Here is a 19,766-nt window from a genome sequence, read left to right on the forward strand (position 1 = left end):
AACAGGTAAAGAAAAACAAATTGGTAAAAAGCTCTTAGACATAAAATGGGATACAAAGGCATTAAAGAAAATATAATCATTGGTATAGAAGACTGGCAAACTAATATCCATGCAACCAACTCCACCAAGTGGAATTATGGATTGGGGTGCTTGTAATAAGGCCAAAAAAATTCTGAAATGTTACACTAAGCAGAACTGCAATAATCCAACATAACAGTAACTGCACAAACCAAATCAGGCATGAATTTACTTGTGTAGTAAGATATACAGCTTAGGTAACAATGGTAAGGTTGCTCCTTTGTGACTAAATGATTAAAGGTTCAAATTGTGAAAACAGCCCTTACAAAAATGACCCTACTCCAACTCTTGCAAAGTGGGAAGCCTTGTGCACCAAAAGATGCTTGATAGAAATCTCCACAGATGATATAAAACTGTTGAATCAGAGAATTTGATGAGGTCTCGCCTCTTTCTATTTAGATTTATAGTAGGAATGTACAATAATTAAGGCTAAAATTACTCCTAAGGCCTAATTGTTAACTAATCCAACACTCCCCCTCAAGGTGGAGTATATAGGTGATATGCACCAACCTTCTTACAAATAAAACTAATACGAGGACCCCAAAGAGACTTATTGAAGATGTCTACCAGTTGATCGGCTAAATTGACAAAGCCAGTAGCAATACATCCGGATAAAATCTTCTCTGATGAAAAGACAGTCAATTTCTTTGTGTTTGGTCCTCTCATGAAAGACTGAATTTGAGGCTATATGCAAGGCGGCTTGATTATCGCAAATTAACTTCATTTGTGCCACCTTGCTATATTTTAATCCTTGAAGCGATTGTTTCAGCCATATAAGTTCACATGTTGCCAAGGCCATAGCACGATATTCTGTTTCAGCACTAGACCTAACAACCACATCTTGCTTCTTACTTTTCCAAGATACCAAGTTGCCACCAATTAGAACACAATACCTGAAAGTAGAGCGTTGCCACGACCCAAGCGTGACAATGGCTTGATTTCCAATCTGGTTAGGATCAGAATAGGTGCTGCTCAGAACAGAGCCGAAACAGAAACAATTTTGAGGAGGAGGAGAGAAAAGAGAGAGAGAGAGAGAGAGAGAGAGAGAGAGAGAGAAGATCTAGAGAAAGAAGTAAAATTTAGTGGTTTCTCATTTCATGCTATCCATAGCCATATAACTAACTATATATAGGCTGTCCAAGGGCAGATTCCCAACCCGGCCGTTGCAACAAACAGCCAGCTGGCCCATGAGTAGGAATATTCCATTTGTCCACTCAACTAATAAGGAATTACTGAAATAAAAATTACAGCGGTGTAGCTAATGCAAAGAAAATTAAATTGGTAGTAAAATATGTAGTATTAGAGTTGGTGACGCATGACAATTCCCCCCTCGTTAGCTCTTTCTTGTCCCCAAGAGAGGCTGAGGAGGCTGGCTGATCTGGGAAACTGCTACAGCAACTGTGGTAGGTACTCCCATGTGCTTTCTTCCTCTCCTGCTCCCTGCCATTTAACTAACACTTGTATGATAGGTGTCCCCTGCTAGTAGATGACTCGGCGATCCAATATCACCTCTGGCTCAACTATTCTCCTAACTTCTTTAGGCAATTGTGGCAGCATAAGACTCACCAGCTGTGCTCCGGCTGACTTCTTCAATAGAGAGACATGGAATACGGGGTGGATGCGGGACTCCTCTGGGAGTTTTAGCCGATAAGCCACTCGACCAACCTTGGCAATTATAGGGAATGGCTCGAAATACTTTGGGCTAAGCTTGGATACAGGCCCCGACGAAATAGACTTAAGATGGGGATACCGTGGCCTTAGGTATTAGGTAAACTTCCTCACCCACATCGAACTCTCGATCACTTCTTTTGCGGTCAGAGATTTGTTTCATCCTGTTTTGAACTGATGCCAACTCCCTTTTTAACTGTTGCAATACCCGTTCCCTTTGCTGCAAATAATCTTCCACTTTAGCCACTGTTGAGTAGTTTCCCACAGCCGGTATTAAGGGAGGTAGGTAACCAAAAAGAGCCTCAAATGGTGACATTTTGAGTGATGAATGGTGGTTAGAACTGTACCACCATTGTGCCATTGGCAGCCACTTATGCCACTCTTTAGGGTGCAGAAAGCTCATGCATCTTAGATAAGATTCCAAGCTTTGGTTCACCCTCTTGGTTTGGCCATCCGTTTGAAGGTGATAAACTGTGGACATGTTCAACCTCGTTCCCAAGGCCTTGATGAGCTCTTGCCATAGAAGACTGATAAAGACTTTCTCCCCATCGGAAATAATAGTCTTTGGAACCTCGTGCACCTTAACCACCTGATCCAAGAACACCCGAGCCACATCTTGGGCTGTAAAAGGATGTGTCAACCCTATGAAGTATGCGAACTTTGTAAGCCTGTCAACAACTACCAAAATGCTATCCCTTCCCTCAGATTTCGACAGCCTTTCAATGAAGTCCACAGAGATGCTTTCCCAAGCTGGGTCTGGAATTGGTAAGGGCTGTAGAAGCCCAAGATAGGCTATCGTCTCACTCTTACACCGTTTGCACACCTCACAGGCCATAACAAATTTCTTCACCTCTACTTTAAGACCCTGCCAATAAAACAATTGTTTTACCCTTAGGTAGGTGTTCTGCACTCCGGAATGCCCCCCTAAGGCTGACTCATGAAGGGATTGCAATATCCTCTCCTTGAGACCATCATCATCTCCAACCACTATCCTTCCTTAGTATCTCAGCACTCCTCCACCTAAGCTGTATCCATCCTCCGCTTTGCTGCCCGTAGCAACTCTTTCCAGTATTTGCTTAATCTTTGCATTCCCTTCATAGCTGTCAGTAATTTCCTTGCACCAATCAGGGACTACCGTAGTTATAAGAGCCACTTCCCCAACCTCATGACACCTGGACAAAGCATCGACAGCCATATTTTCTTTCCTTTTTCAGTACTGGATCACATAGTCCAACCCCATAAGCTTGGACATCCCCTTCTTTTGTAGCTGGGTGTGCAATTTCTGTTGTAATAAAAACTTCAAGCTTTCATGGTCGATTTTGATTATAAACCTCCCTCCTTCAAAATAATGCTACCATTTATCAACAACGATTAACACAGCCAGGAACTCCTTCTCGTATATGCTTAACCCTACATGCTTTGGCCCTAGTGCACGGCTAAGAAAGGCCAGCGGTCTCCCTTCTTGCATCAACACTACCCCAATACCGGTTGCACAAGCATCGGTCTCCAATACAAAAGGTTTGCCAAAATGAGGTAGCCCCAAAGTAGGTACTCTACTCACTGCCTCCTTTACCCTTTCAAAGGCTATGTCAGCTTCCTCACCCCACTTAAACCCTTCCTTCTTCAAGTGTCCAGTTAAGGGCTTACTAATAACCCCATATCCTTTGACAAATCTGCAATAGTAGCCTATGAGGCCCAAGAATCCTCTTAAAGCTCGGACTGATTTAGGTTTTGGCCAATTCAACATTGCCTCTATCTTGCTTTGGTCAGTGCTAACCCCATTTTCCGAGATCACATGCCCAAGGTACTCCACTTGGCTTTGATTAAAAGCACATTTAGACCTCTTGATATAGAGCTGATTGGATTTAAGGATCTCAAAGGTGGTTTTAAGGTGTTTCGGGTGAGTTTCAAAAGGAGGGATTATAGATAAATATGTCATCGAAGAAAACTCATATAAACTTTCTTAGGTAAGGCTCAAAGATTCAGTTCATTAGTGATTGAAAAGTGGCAGGAGCATTGGTGAGCTCAAATGGCATTACTAGGAACTCAAAATGCCCATGATGGGTTCTAAAGGCTGTTTTAGGAGTGTCTTCGGGTTCATCCTAATTTGATGATAACCTGAACGAAGATCAAGTTTAGAAAAGAATTTGGCTTGACTTAGTTCATCCAAGAGATCTTCCACCAAAGGTATAGGAAACTTGTCTTTGATAGTTATGGCGTCAAGTTGGCGATAATCCACACAAAAGCGCCATGAACCATCTTTTTTCCTTGCCAATAAAACAGGGGAAGCAAAGGGGCTATGACTGGGTTTAATGATGGACTATTGCAACATTTCCCTAACCATGGTTTCTATAACAGATTTCTGAATGGGTGGGTATCTATAGGATCTCACATTGACAGGCTCTGAGTTGGGTTTAAGATGAATAACATGGTCAAACTCTCGGTTGGGGGGCCTTTTGGTTCTTGGAATAGATCATTAAATTCAATCAGCAATTTATCAAGTAGAGCAGTGTTTTGTACTTGTCCAACAATGGAGTTCGATGTCTTGATGCTGAAATAGGCCTCTCCTGGCCTAGCATTGCCTGACGCCTCCTCTACTGACACAATTGAAAACAATTGTGTTAACTGCCCCCACTTGTTCTTAAACACCTTTTGGAGCCTTTTTCCAGTTATCATCTTGCATACTCCTACTTCCCTTCCTCCAGACAGAGTCAGTCTTCTTCCTCCTTTCTCAAAGGAAACTTCCATCCTATTAAAATCAAAACTAATAGGATTAACTTCTTTCATCCAATCTACGCCCAAAATGACATCACAACCCCCTAAGCCCAACAGTCTCAAGTCTGCCTCGAATGGTTCTCCCTGCATCTCCTAGCAGAATCCTTGGCATGTTGACTTGCTTATCACCTTGCTCCCGTTGGCAACGGTTACACTTAGTGGTAGTGTACTGGCCAACTTACACTTAAGTTTCCCTGCCATTCCTTCATCAAGGAAGCTATGAGTGCTTCCACTATCAATCAAGATCATTAGGCTACAGTCCTTTACCTTCCCTTCAACCTTAATTATTTTGTTATTAGGGACTCCCTTGAGTGCATGTATGGAAATCTCTCCATCGTGTTCCCCTTCACACTCTTCTTCTTCAATTCCTTCTTCGCTTTCGTGCACCCCTTCCTCATCACCTTCTAATAGCAAAATTTGTCTCTTACATTGGTGTCTAGGAAAATATTTGTCTCCACACCTATAACATAGCCCAGAAAGTCTCCTTTGATCTCCCAATCGACCACCATAGGATGGGAACCCTCCTCCAATCACATTTTTTGTCCCAACACCCTCCTTGGCTGCCTCCCTATTGGGGTTTCTATCCCCCGAAGGAAACGACCCCAATCCCATGCTCTTCTGTTGTTGCTTCTGTTTCTTCACCAGAGCTTCAACCACCATCTCCTGTAGTCGTGCGCTTTCTGATGCTTGCTTGACCATTCTAGGCTTCAACACTTTTACCATTAGTCTTAATTCATCATTCAACCCGCTTAAATTACTAGACACGAAATAAGCTTCCGACAGGTGAGGATTATGGTGGATCATAAGTGACTTAAGCTCCTCAAATCGTTTTTGATAGGATTCTATACTTCCAACCTGCCTCAGCTTATTAAACTCTTCTACCACGTCCACCATGCTTCTTTCCCCGAAGCGTTCATTCAATTTTTCTGCAAATTCTTCCCAAGTGTGAATCCTTCCCACTCCCACACATCCTTGGTACCACGCCTCCACCACCTCGTTAAAATAGGTCGAAGCCAAAGTTACCCTCTGCCTTTCGAGTATGTTATACCATTCAAACTCTCTCGCACCTCCTGATCCACCATCTGGGATTGGGATTGGCTCCTTCGAAAGTTGGTATCTCCATTCGGGGCATAGGAAACCCAGGTGGTTGGTGATTAACTTGGTCGTCTCGTCACGGATCCTTCCATTTCCTTTTCTGATTCAATCTCATTTTCCCGGTGGTCATTTCCTTGGTTCATTATATTCTCTCCTAGAATGGGTTCAGTTCTTCCTCTGGGAGGAAAGTCAGGTGAGAGTCTTACCGCATGCTGCCGGGCGAACATCAGCATAAATCGTTGCATCTGAGCTCCTAACTCCTCCCGCACCCTCTCAATAGAGCTATCCAGCCTGCGTTCCATTCCTTCCATAGAGCTCTCGACCTTGCGGTCCAATGCTACGATTGCTTCATGCTCCCTCGTAGCTCCCAACTCCAACTAATCGACTCGATTGTGAAAATTGGCCAATGACGAGCTGACTTGTTGCAGCTGCGTCTCTAATCCCTTCATCTTAGTTTCGTCCGCCATTGGTTCAGTGTTTTCGGCCGAGAACCGGAGCTCTGATACTAAGTTGTCACGACCCAGGTGTGAAAATGGCTTGATTTCCAATCCGGTTAGGATCAAAATAGGTGCTACTCAGAACAGAGCCAAAACAGAAACGATTTTGAGGAGGAGAGAAAAGAGAAAGAGAGAGAGAAGATCGATAGAAAGAAGTAGAATTCAGTGGTTTCTCATTTCATGCTATCCATAGCCATATAACTGACTATATATAGGCTGCCCAAGGGCAGATTCCCAACCCAATCGTTGCAACAAACAGCCAGCTGGCCCATGCGTAGGAATATTCCATTTGTTCACTCAACTAATAAGGAATTACTGAAATAAAAATTACAGCGGTGTAGCTAATGCAAAGAAAATTAAATTGGCAATAAAATATGTAGTATTAGAGCTGGTGACGCATGACAAGCGTCTATCCGAAGATCCTGCCCAATTAGCATCGGAATACCCAATTGCCTGGGTGACCTTTATCTTCATAAAACAATCTCTGTTCTAGTGTGCCTTTTATATATCTAAGAATGTGAATGGAAGCATCCCAATGACTATCACATGGGGACTGCAGAAATTAACTAACCACACTCACAGCAAAAGAGATGTTTGGTCGAGTAATAGTGAGGTAGTTTAGCTTTCCAACAAGTTTACGATATCTACCAAGGTCAGATAATAGCTCCCCTTGTCCTGATAAGAGCTTGATATTCGAGTCCATGGGAGTATCAACCAGTTTATAATCAAGCATGCCAGCCTCCTCAAGAATGTCTAAGGCATATTTCCTTTCAGAAATAACTATACTGCTTGTGGATTGGACTACTTTAATGCCAAGAAAATGTTTCAATTTATCCAAATCTTTAGTCTGAAAACAGTTGTAGAGATGTGCCTTTAGTTGAAGAATACCATCATGATCACTTTCAATGATAACAATATCGTCCACATAAACCACTAGATAAATGCATTGATCATCGAAAGAGTGGCGATAAAAAACAGAGTGGACGGCCTCACTGTGAATCATACCAAATTCCTGAAGAACTATATTCAACTGTCCAAACCAAACTCGCGGAGATTGTTCCAACCCATAAAGAGAGCGACGAAGTTTGCATACTAATCCAAACTCCCACTGAGCAACAAAGCCAAGCGCTTGCTCCATATAAACTTCCTCCTGAAAATCACTATGAAGAAAAGCATTCTTAATATCTAGCTGATAGAGAGGCTAATGATGCACCGCAACAATGGATAAAAACAAGTGCATAGAGGCAATATTAGCTACTGGAGAAAAAGTGTCACTGCAATCCAATCCAAAAATCTAAGTGTAGTCTTTGGCAACCAGGCGTGCCTTAAGGCAATCAACCTTCCCATCAGGACCAACCTTCATAGTATAGACCCAACAATAGATTTACCAGGAGGAAGAGAAACCAATTCCCAAGTGCCACTAGAATGTAGAGCATCCATCTCATCAACCATGGCCTGGAGCCACCCTGGATTTGAAAATGCCTCACTAGTAGTTTTAGGAATAGCAATAGAAGATAAAGTGGACACAAAAGCATAATAGGGTGAAGCCAAGCGATGATAGCTAAGGAAGGTGTATATGGGGTGAGGGTTGCAAGTAGAGCATATACCTTTTCAAGTGGCAATGGGTTTAGGAAAAGGATCAACATCTGGCTCAAAAACAACTGGTTGGTCGGGTATGTGAAGATGTCAGAGCACAAGGTGAGTTAGCAAGTTCTTTGTCATCAACCGTAAGAGGATGTGGATGGCAATGATAAACCTAAAGGGGACGTTCAAGGACAATAGAAGCAGTATCGAATGAGGGAGAACAAAGGTAAGGAGTGGGAAGAACCTTAGAAATTGGGCGACTCTCGACAAGGGAGGAGAGAAAGAAAGGAGATGCCTCAAAAAATGTAACATCGACAGAGATGAAATAACGTTGTTGATCAGGAGGGTAACACCGATAGCCTTTTTGAAGTCGTGAATAACTAAGGAAAATGCACTTGACAGCCTTAGCTGAAAGTTTGGGACGGCCAGGGGTCATGTCATGAACAAAACAAGTGCACCCAAAAACACAAAGTGAAAGGAGATAAAGACTTTGAACATGGGAAAGGATGGAGTGAGGGACTCATGCTGTAAGACAGAGGAAGGCATCCAATTAATGAGATAACATGCAGTGAGAAAAACATCAACCCCAAAATGGAAAGGAGCATGACTATGTAGTAAAAGAGTGCGAGCGGTTTCAATCAAATAACGATTTTTGCACTCAACAACTCCATTCTGCTGGGATGTTTAGGAACAGGAGGATTGATGAAAAATACCCTTAAAAGCCATGAAAGTAGTGAAAGGCGTGGAGAAATATTCTCTAGTATTGTCACTGCGGAAGGCACGGATAGAAACATTAAATTGAGTTTGAATTTCAACACAAAAGTCCTTAAAGATGGTAAATAACTTTGAACGGCTTTTTAGTAAGAACACCCAAGTACATCGAGAGTAATCGTCGATGAAAGTGACAAAGTACCGAAAACCTAAAACAAAGGAAGCACGACAAGGACCCCAAACATCATTATGGACAAGTTCAAAAGGGGATGTAGCTCGATTATTAACACGCTTTGGAAATGAAGTATGAGACTGTTTTCTAGACTAACACGACTCACAATTTAAAGTTGAAATAGTGGAAAGACGTGGGACCATCTTTTGTAATTTGGATAGATTCGAATGTCCCAAATGATTATGAAGAAGAGTTGGAGATTCAGTAGAAATGTAGACTGCTGGTGAAGATGGCTTGTCAAGATAATAAAGTCCCTACGATCACGCCCGACGCCAATCATTTGTCCCGTACCCTGGTCCTGCACAACAGAAAAGATTATGGAACAATGAAGAGTATGTGTCAATTTACTAACAAAAGCAAGATTAAATGGGCTTTCGGGAACATATAGAACAAAATCTAAAGGTAACGAAGGGAGCAGTCGTGCTTGACCAATGCCTGTAATAGATGTTTTGGAACCATTGGCAAGAGTAACAGTTGGCAAATAGGAAGAAGTAGAGAGATAGGAAAAGAGACTTTGGTTATCAAAGAGATGATCAGTTGCACCAGAATCGAGAACCCATGGTCCAGGAGTGGTAAACCGAGTAACACAAGTAATAGAATTACTAGTGTGCACCACAAAAGCAGTGGATGACGACGCAATGTGTTTAAAAGCCTGATACTGAAGGTAATACTCATAATCACTTCCAGTCAAAACAAGAGACGGAGAGGAATGATTCTCAAATGTTTATGTTGAGGAATTGGCTGCGACAGACTGAGCTACATCAACAGTACGTGGTGGTCGACCATGTAGTTTGTGGCATCGTTCTCGAAGATGGACCCACCTATGGCAATAGTTGCATTTAGGACGATTACTTCCTTGTGAGTTACCGCCTCGGTTATTCCTTTGCTCTCCTCTGCCAAAGGTTTGTGATGCCAAGACAAAGGAATCAACCTGAGAACCATCGATGACTGAAGACGAGGAAGAAACCCAAAGAAGTCTAGCAAAGGCATTTTCTAGCATCGGAACAGTGGGACTAGATAATATTTAATCCCGAACCAGAGCAAGGTCAAATTGAATGGCAATCAATACCATAACCATAAAGAATTTATCTCGTTGTTGCAACTGTTCTTCTACAGTATTACCAGCTAGTAACAGAAGGTTAAACTCTTCCTTCAGGGATTCTAGGCGATCAGGGAATTCAGACAAATCCATATCTTGTTGCTTCAAATGAACAATAGTGAAAACAACAGAGATGTTGGATATCATTTGTATAAAGAGATTTGGCCTTTGTCCATACTTGAACACAAGTCCTGTATGCCTTGTAAATAACATATAGTTTGGGATCAATGGTCTGCTATAACATATTGCAAAGAAGAGTGTCAGTTTTCTTTCACGTTGCTCTCTCAGCAGTGGGAATTGCATCAGTTTTCATACTTAGATGATCTTCCATACCTTGACACATGAACCATAACTCAACAGAGGCAGTCCAAGACATGTAATTGGTACTTCCAACCAGTTTTTTAGAAGTGATGATAGGTGAAAAAGAAAAAGGCAAAGAGAAACCTATAAATTTAGACCGGGGAGGCGACTGAAGATGCTGAACTCTACATAATTTGGATGGAAGATAGTTTTGAAGCGTCTTTAATGGCAGATATGTCGAAAGGACTCTCCCTATATTTTGGATGGAAGTCACTTTTTGATGCGGTCACCAATCAAGATTCGGCCCAAGGCTGACCCAACTAAACCAGAACAGTATCACCAAAATAGTAGTGCCATAATGTTATTTTAATACTTCTTAAGTTTTAGAATTCTACTTGATTTAGGATTCTACTTTATATTTCTACTTGATTTAGGATTCTACTTCATGTTTGATTAGGGTTTTATTTTTATTAGGATTCCAGTTAACTTTTATTTATGATTTATTTCTATTAGAATTCTAATTGGATTTTGTTTTCCAAATATTAGATGGATTTGGATTAGCCAAATACTATAAATATGCCTAGGATCTAGAGTTTGTAATCAAGTTTTAATCAATCAAATTTCAGCAACCTATTTGGGTTTTCTTAGTAAAACAGTCTTGTTTCTAAGTCTTCTTGAAAGCCAAGTTTCGGCCATTGAAGTTTGCTCTTTCAAGGGTTTATTGTGGTGTGTTTTTTTCACACACACGCTACACGCTGCGTCACTTTTGAAGTGTCTGTAATGGCAGATTTGTCAGACATGGAGGGGATCTAGTTTAGGTCAGTTTGGACAAATCTGATGGGTCAGATTTGGTCTGATAGGTCAGATCTAGGCTAAACAGATCTGAAATGGATCGTGGTTGGCAAGTCAAATCAGAGTAGATTTGGTTTGAGATCTAGGTTTTAAGCTTAGAAACCAATTGAAAGGCAAACTAGATTGAAAAATCGCAACTGTATGGCAAATCTGAAGAAAGAGGGTAGCGAGGAAGTGGTTAAACCTAGGTGAGTTGACGGAAGCGACTATGACACAGAGAATTAGAGAGGCGAAGGCGAGGAGGCTGCAATCTGGAAGAAGCTATAGCCTAAAGAGGCAGAGGTGAGGCAGCGAACTAGAAGGTTATTGTTAGAAGCAACAGCAATGGCCGTCGAACGTGAGGAAGAGAGCAGCGGCAGTCCGATTTGGCTAGATATGGGCGACACGCGGAGGAAGCAGTGATGCTGAGCGGCGGCAACAACAGTGGCAGGTGCGGATCTGTAGATCGATAGTCAGAAGTAACAAATCTGAGCCGCTTTGGGTCGACCGACGATTGGAAGTGGCGAAGGCGACGACTGGAGTGGCAGATCTTGGGGAGGCGACATCCGATCTGTAAACAGGCAGCGGCAATTTCGTGGACGTTGCTGACATCGGAGCAACAATTGTTGAGAAGAAAGACATCGCCAGAGGGATAGCATAATGAGAGAGAAGAAAGGCACCATTGGAGGGATAACACAGAGGGAAAGTATTTTCTTACACAGGCTTTGATACCATGTTGAATCGGAGAACTTGATGAGGTCTAGCCTCTTTCTATTTAGATTTATAGTAGGAATGTATAATAATTAAGGCTAAAATTACTCCTAAAATTAAGGCCTGATTGTTAACTAATCACAGCTAGTCAAATAGCTAATCCAACAAAAACTAAATTAATGCTAATCATGAATCGAATCTAAGATTTAGGATTGAGGTTGTGTCAATTGTATGGCCATAGCATAGTTTCCATGATTGCACTGTGCTAGGCGTCGTGGTATAAGGTTAGGGTCGGGAATGAGGTACGTAACATAGCATAATAGGCGGTACAAGGGGGTTAGGTTTAGTGGATATGCTATTCAGGGTCGAGGTATGTTTTGAATATTTATCCAGGTCAATATTAAATTTACATTAACTAAATTATACATTGTGGTATGTTTCTTAAAAAAAATGATTTTTTATTGATGCTTTAAAGCTTTTTTTTTTTGGCTTTTAGATTTGACCACCGATTACTTTGGCAATCCTTCAATAGCTAACAAAAGTGCAAACCAATCCAACACACTAATATTATAGCAAGTGCAAAACAAGTACAGCAACAAGTACAAGTGATAAAAACATAAAAAAATAAAACATTCCAAATTGTAAACAAAGAAACAAAAATACCACTATAATTTTCTTTTTGGTATGTCTTCCGCAATGATCTCATTTCTTTTTGGTAAGTCTTCTTTGATGATCACTGTAATTTTCTTGTTCGTGATGTTATTTGTTTAAGCTGCAGTGTAGTTTTCTTCTTGCAACATTATCAGTTTGTTTCTGCTTGAAACTCCAGATTGCAAAAAATGGCAATCCAGTTCATGACCCAGAGCAACCTGGGTCGAAAACGACCCACAAATCAGGACATTCGTCCAGATTTGTGGTTCCATGGGGGATGCAGCAACCCTGGCATCTATGGGTCATAACCAAGCCAAAAACAAACTTGTACATCTACTTTCACAGGCAGCATGGTAAATTTGATTATCTTTGAGATTTACAAGCACCATGGTAAATCTGAAACATCCATACCTTTGATGGGTGAATGAAGGCATGTTGCACCAAATAGAATATTGAGCCAACTATTGCCCCAGATAAATACAGCTTTAGCACAAATTCCGGTCCAAAAGTCCTTCCAATCTGGCCAATACCTTTCAGATTTAATGTACAACAAATGGAAAATGATAAACGGCAGTTAAGAGTTCATATTCTATCCAAGTTTGTACTTAATTAAATAAAGATTAGATAGATTGTGTTATATATCAACCTAAATATGAAGAATTAAGTGTGATTTTTTATTTCTTTTCCTTTCATATCCACCAGTTATAAAGGTCTTCTTGGAAACGCTCCAGTACCCTCACCTAGGTCAGTTTTAAAAGAGAAGTAAATAAAAGCCATCTAAAGCAAAGCAAAATATTCAATGTGCAAAGCAACTTGAGAGGTAATTTCTTTTTTTTTTTTTTTAGTGTAACATGATATCCACGTATTAAAGATGATGAGAGCGATGTTAGATGAACAAACAACCTGACTGACTGCTCACATGAAAGCATGCCATTTTCCCCCATAAATCAGCTTAGAAATGTGAATTGCCTGTCTATAATATTTAAAAGCGAAAAATCTAAAACAAAAAGAGAGAATAAAGAGGCAGTGAAACATACATTCATCCCAAAGAAATAAAGTCCAATCATGTTAGAGATAAGGTGCCCAATGTCAATATGACTGAATGCAGCTGTTATCATCGTGTGTACATGCCCACTCTTAAAATTCTCTACTGAGACCTGATCAGAGAACAGCAATAAATTATAACAAAAATAAAATGATCTTATCTGTTTAATAGCACTGCAAAGAAACAAGATTTTGTACAACTCACTGTAAAGTTCTTTGTCATAAATTGATGATCTGCAATCCGCCATAACATGAAAACAGCCACATTAGTTAAAATCAAGCCCAAAACCACGCTATCAGTTGTTTGCCTCTGAAACCATGAGTGCCTATTGACAGAAGTGTCATTATTGCATATAGCAACACATTAAATGGGCTAAACAGAAAGCAGTATAGGACATAAAGCCTGAAGGTGACGTTACAAGCATGTATTTGGTGGAAATAAAAAAATTCAAGCCAACAGGAAGCTTTGTGTCAGATTCGGATCCTTGAATCTGACACAGAATCCTCAACCAATTGGTGAGGAGCAGGGCAGGAATTTAGGGAGAAATTCAGGGAGAGAGGGAAGAACAGAGAATCAGAGAGAGAAAGATCTAGAGAGAGAGAGAAAGAGAGGAGAGTTTGAGCAGGAAAGGAGAGTTTATCTCAAATGTTTCTACAATGAATTGAATTCAGGCTGGATCAGTTTATTATATACTGATTGCAGCAATAGGTATTGGCGCCAATGAGGCTTCCAAATTCAAAGGAGTACACTTAATGTAACAGCCATCTAAGTACAACAACTAAAGCTATTGTCTAGAACAACATGTTTGTAACTGCCAATACAACGTACAACCCCCCCACAGCCATAGGTACATGACACTTTGTAAGGCATGTGCATAAAGCAGGAGGTGCAGCTTTGTGTTTTTTTTTTTTTGGATAAAAAAAACATGTAAGAATAAAGAGGTCTTGTAGTAGAAGCAAAGAAGTGACAAATTAGAAAGAAATTAATTATGTGCTTGGTTTGATTGGGCAGAAGTGGAGAAAAGCATATGAGAATTGCCTTTTCCTTTTTGACCAAAATGGTTAACTATCCAAGATTAATTGTATGACTTATTATGGAACAACGAGAAATAAGACTTGTACATGGAGTGGCAGAAAGGGAGAGCACTTGAATTTTGATTTCCGTAAAAATCTCTATGGCTTTCATGAGAGAAATTTCACCAAAGCATTAGGAAATTTATATGTTTTCAGGATTAATAGAAAACATTGTTTTGGCTTACACAAACACATTTGAAAAGTTAGACCATTGATCCCAGAGAATAACAAAAAGGAGTAAAGCTCAGCTTGAACCAAGAAAACCTGCACTCAATCCCAACCCAAACTATTATGTTTAGTAATCCAGTCAATAAACTGTATAATCATTTTATTACAAGTTAAACACATATTTCAATGAAATACTACTTATGGAAAAAGTGTGGGGTACAAAATGATTGGCCTTCTCTTTTTTTTAAAAAAAAAAAATTGGAAACAAATCTGAAGATGTTTAATTTGCATGTGATAATATAGGAAAAATAAGTCAGTCTAAGAAGCTGCAACTTTATTTTCTTTGAACACATCATATTTGAAGTTATTAGCTGAAAGCTTCAATATTAGAATCTCCGCCTTAAAGAAATATGATTTTCAGAATTATGCTCTTCGTCATGTTTGGCGGCTTCCGAGGGACTAGGTTTTCCCTCCCCATTGAGTTGCTGCTTGCTTGCTGTTGAGAGCTGGCTTCTGTGATCCTAGAGTCTCTTGTTCAGTGCCAGTCCCTCCAGTGCCTTGTGTTCGATGTAGTCTCTCCAGTTAGGGCTCGCTTCGTTTTCAATTTTCCTGCTCGTGATCAGCATAGCAGGCATGTTCTTCCGAGATGGATTGTTGCTTTCGATCACACTTAGGCTTTTGTTTATTTTCTGTACATATTGTCTTTTATTTTGCTTCTTCCTATGTTTTTCTTATCTTAGTTTATTTTTTCTTCTTCTGGCCCAAAGGGTGATAGTTGTTGTGTTCTTGCCCCTGGTTTTTTTGGTTGGTCCGGGATATGCCTTGGCCTTGGTTTGTAGCCGATTTGGCGTTGGTTTTTTGTTCTATGAATCTCTCACTTATAGAAAAAAAAAATATATATATATATATATGATTTTCTTTTGACCCTAAGAGCCATATCTAAGAAATTTCACATTATGCATCTCATTCATATCATATAAGGCATCGATCCAATATATAATAGCAGACTGTTTGTTTGCAAAATTCACTGAGCTATAAATTCAGCAATACTCCAAACATCCTCCTAATCTAAATTTCTGTCAAATTTTACTGTATATTATACTCATTAGCAACACAATAATAATTAACCCTGGTTAACTTACTTTTGGCCAAGAATACCACTAACAAAAGTGTAGGTTTATTACAAACACAAATGTGCATATATGTACAGTGCTAGGATACAAAAAAACAAATATCATACATCAAAAAGATTCCAACAAAAGACAGGTATATCAATATCTTAGCACTATATTCCCAAAATCTGATGAAATCATTTTGAAATGCTTTAAAATGTTCCAGGTGACAAAACTACATTCATAAAAGAGTAAGTGGAAACCAATAAATATCACATAAAAGAGTAAGTGGAAACCAATAAATATCACGTTAAAAATTGTCACACTTTTGTGTATTCAAGAAAAGATGTGGTTTCTTCTTCTGTAGAAGGTGTATTTCTGCCTGTCATAGTTATATTCAGCAAACCCAGAATGCTCAAAATTAGCCTGCGGAAATACCTACTAGTCCCACCACTACTATCACTAGACCATGAATATCCATCATTCTGCAGAATGAAATAGATCCATTTTGCATATGTGCTAACTTGTACGAAGATAAACCCCTATGCAGACATAGTGAATTTTTCAAAAAGCAAGGGCTACATTGGGTTTTAACCACTGTAATTTTATCATTGTCTTCCACAATAAATGTAGCACCTAAAACCCTCATCCAGAAGTACTACATAAAGTTAACTCTTAGGCTTATGGAAGCCAAGAAATATACCCAAGGCCATAACATACTTTATGTGTGATTGAATCATGTCAACTTCCCCTTGTTTTAGGCCTTAACTAGTGGTTTCAAAAGCACTAAAGCACACTTAAAGCACAAAAGGCCTACATGCACGCTTAAGCAAAGTGAAGCACATATAAATGAAATAAAGAGTATAAAGTTCTATAAGTATAAAAAATATAAACTATTAAAAAAGCAATCATTAGGGGGGAAAAAAATCAATAAGAATGATGCTGCAAATTTAATAAAAGATGAGATATCATTTTTCGTTTATATTTTACACCTGTTTGCAAGTGTCATACAATCATAGCAAAAAAAAGCATAAGATAAAAAAAAAAATAAAAAATAAAAAAAATCAACCCTAATTTACAACAATCCCCAATCAAAAAACACCTAATTTGTGGCAATCCTCAATCAATCGACAATCTCTAATTTACAACAATCAGAAACCAATTATCAATCTCTAATTTATAGCAATCAAAAATAATTTACACTTAATTACATGTTTTCTTCAACATTTTTTGTTTGGTAAACAGCAGACTCTTCTTAAAAAAAAGCATATCTTCTTTTATTAAGATCTTTTTAAGATTTGATAATATCTTTTTTGGGGTAAGGATTACATACTAGCAGCCACACCATTGCAAAGATTTAAACAAAACCAACCATTCATATTGTTTGATAAAGTGCTTCAAAGCTCAGGTAAAAGCGCAACTTGAGGGTGCTTTAATTACACTCAGCTAAAGTCACTAAGCTTCACACACAAAAAGCCATAAGCATGCTACACTTTGCCCTTTGCACTTAAAGTGCGCTTTTAAACACTAGGCTTGACATCCTAGCCAAGTTATAAATCTTATCTCATTTCTATCGAAACTCAATCTCAAACACTCTCTTATGGCCCAGATCCAAACAACAATTGTAAGGACCCATATATTTTTATAGAATGTGAAGGAACAAATATGGAGAAGAAAATCTATTTCACTGTAATTGGGAGACAATCATTCCTCTCTTCTTATAGAGTAAGGATACAACATATTAGGAAATGATTTACAAAATATTCATACAATAAAATCAACCAATCAAAGGAAGGGATTTGGGGCATCAATCAAGAGATTGGAGTTGCTTTCCACTAATCAAGGGAATTGGCTCCTTTCCATTTCTACACTCCCCCTTAAGTTGACTTGAAGATATTTTCCATGGCAAGCTTGTTCACTAGATTTTCAAATTGTCTCTTGTATAATCCCTTTGTGAGAACATCAGTAAATTGATCAATTGTTAGAATGTAAGGCATACTCTAAACAGGATTGAGAAAATATAATTCTCTATTTCTTGGAATTATACAATGATTTCCCTTTTCTCTTTATAGAGGAAGAGAATAATACAAAAGGGAAATAACAAAAAATGAAATAGGAATATACATAGAATATATATAGAATCTAAGATAGACAAAGAATATTCTATATTCAAAAAATACTTCTATTTCTACACTCCCCCTCAAGCTGGCTTGAAGATATCTTCCATGGCAAGCTTGCTCACAAGTTTCTCAAACTGAGTTCTATGTACTCATTTTGTAAGAATGTGAGCCACTTGGTCAACTGTTGGAATGTATGGTATATAAATTACTCCATTATCAATTTTTTCCTTAATAAAGTGTTTATCCACCTCTACATGTTTTGTCTTGTCATGAAGAACTGAATTATGAGCAATAGAGATTGCAGCTTTATTATCACAGTAAACTTTAGCTGGAAGGGAAGTGGAGACCCTCAAGTCTGATAGAAGCCTCTTTATCCACATGACCTCACAAATACCATGGGCAACTGCACGAAATTCAGCTTCAGCACTGCTTCTGGCCACCACATTTTGTTTCTTACTCCTCCAAGTAACAAGATTGCCTCCCACAAAAGTGCAGTACCTTGATGTAGATCTTCGATCAGTTATACTGCCTGCCCAGTCCGCATCTATATAAGCCTCTGCATGAAGATGTCCACGTTTTCTAAAAAGTAAACCTTTCTCAAGGGTTCCCTTTAGGTACTGCAAAATTCTGTAGGTAGTTTCAAAATGTTGTGAACTAGGTGAGTGCATAAAGTGACTTACAACACTTACAACAAAGGTTATGTCTGGTCGAGTATGGGATAAATAGATAAGTCTACCCACAAGTCTTTGATATTTCTCCCTTTCTACCACATTCTTGGCCTTGGCAGGTTGAAGTTTTAAGTTGGGTTCAATGGGAGTTTCAGCAACCTTACACTCAATCATTCCTGTTTCATTGAGTAAATCCAAAATATACTTCTGTTGGTTGACAAAGATCCCATCCTTAGATCTTGTAAATTCCATCCCAAGAAAGTACTTTAGAGGACCCCCAAGTCCTTGATCTTGAACTTGTGAGCTAATCTCCTCTTAAACTCTTCAATCTCTCCCTTGTCATCACCAGTCATTATTATATCATCCACATAGACAATTAAGATTGCTTTCTTATCGTTGTTGGCATGCTTGAAGAATAGTGTGTAGTCTGCTTGGCTTTGAATGTAATCATAGCTTTTCACCGCCTTTCCAAATCTTTCAAACCACGCTCTCAGAGATTGTTTTAGACCATACAATGATTTTTTTAAACGACATACCTTGTTTGTACCAAGGCTCTTTTCAAACCCTGGTGGAAGATCCATAAACACTTCTTCTAAATCACCATTTAGGAAGGCATTCTTAATATCAAATTGGTGGAGTGGCTAATCAAGATTCACTGCAAAGGAGAGAAGAACTCGAATGAAGTTTATTTTAGCTACTGGAGCAAATGTTTCTTGATAGTCGATGCCGTATGTTTGGGTGAAACCCTTAGCAACCAAACGTGCTTTGTATCATTTGTCAAGCTCGGAATTTGTGGAAGGGGCTCCTTCCATAATTCTGGAAGGGACAATTTAGGCGGGAAGAATTGAGAAGGGAAATTGAGAGAGAGAGATTTAGAGAGGGCGAGAGAAACGTGAATGAGAATGAGAGGGAAAGGAACCTGTGGAATAATCCTCACATGAATTCCCCATCCTCAGCTTATCTTCATTTATAGGAGAACTACACAGCACGGCGCGGCAGTTAGGAAACACCCCATGCGCGCGCCATTTGAATTAGCAGCTAAAGGGTTATTACAATTCTGCCATTACCCTCTAATTACAGTTATACCCCTGGCCTATGACAATCCCCCCCCCCCCCTTCTAAAATATTTCTTGTCCCCAAGAAATTACAATAGACTTGTACTTCTAGGAAAACGTTGCAGGAGGTCGGGGAGATATTCCCATGAGGTGTTATCCGGGTGGAGGTTGGACCATTGCACTAAAACTTGCGTCAGGGGAGCCTGGTCTTGGAAAACCACTCGTCTATCCAATACTGCTACTGGCTCGGCGGTGGTCTCGATGTTTTCCAGTGGAGTCGGCAGTGTAGTGCT

General features: G+C 39.5%; 1 protein-coding gene across 1 annotated transcript in view; it reads right to left on the reverse strand.

Moving 5' to 3' along the window:
- Positions 1 to 19,766, reverse strand: part of LOC127790470 (RHOMBOID-like protein 12, mitochondrial) — a 41,555-nt gene that overhangs the window by 2,757 nt on the left and 19,032 nt on the right. The window contains exons 2-4 of the mRNA XM_052319999.1: positions 13,482 to 13,602; positions 13,270 to 13,389; positions 12,644 to 12,751 (exon numbers count right to left, since the gene is read on the reverse strand). Coding sequence (XP_052175959.1) covers positions 12,644 to 12,751; positions 13,270 to 13,389; positions 13,482 to 13,602 — 349 coding nt within the window. The remainder of the gene's footprint in view (positions 1 to 12,643; positions 12,752 to 13,269; positions 13,390 to 13,481; positions 13,603 to 19,766) is intronic.

This window comes from Diospyros lotus, chromosome 14, assembly GCF_014633365.1.
Source record: "Diospyros lotus cultivar Yz01 chromosome 14, ASM1463336v1, whole genome shotgun sequence".
NCBI lineage: Eukaryota > Viridiplantae > Streptophyta > Magnoliopsida > Ericales > Ebenaceae > Diospyros > Diospyros lotus.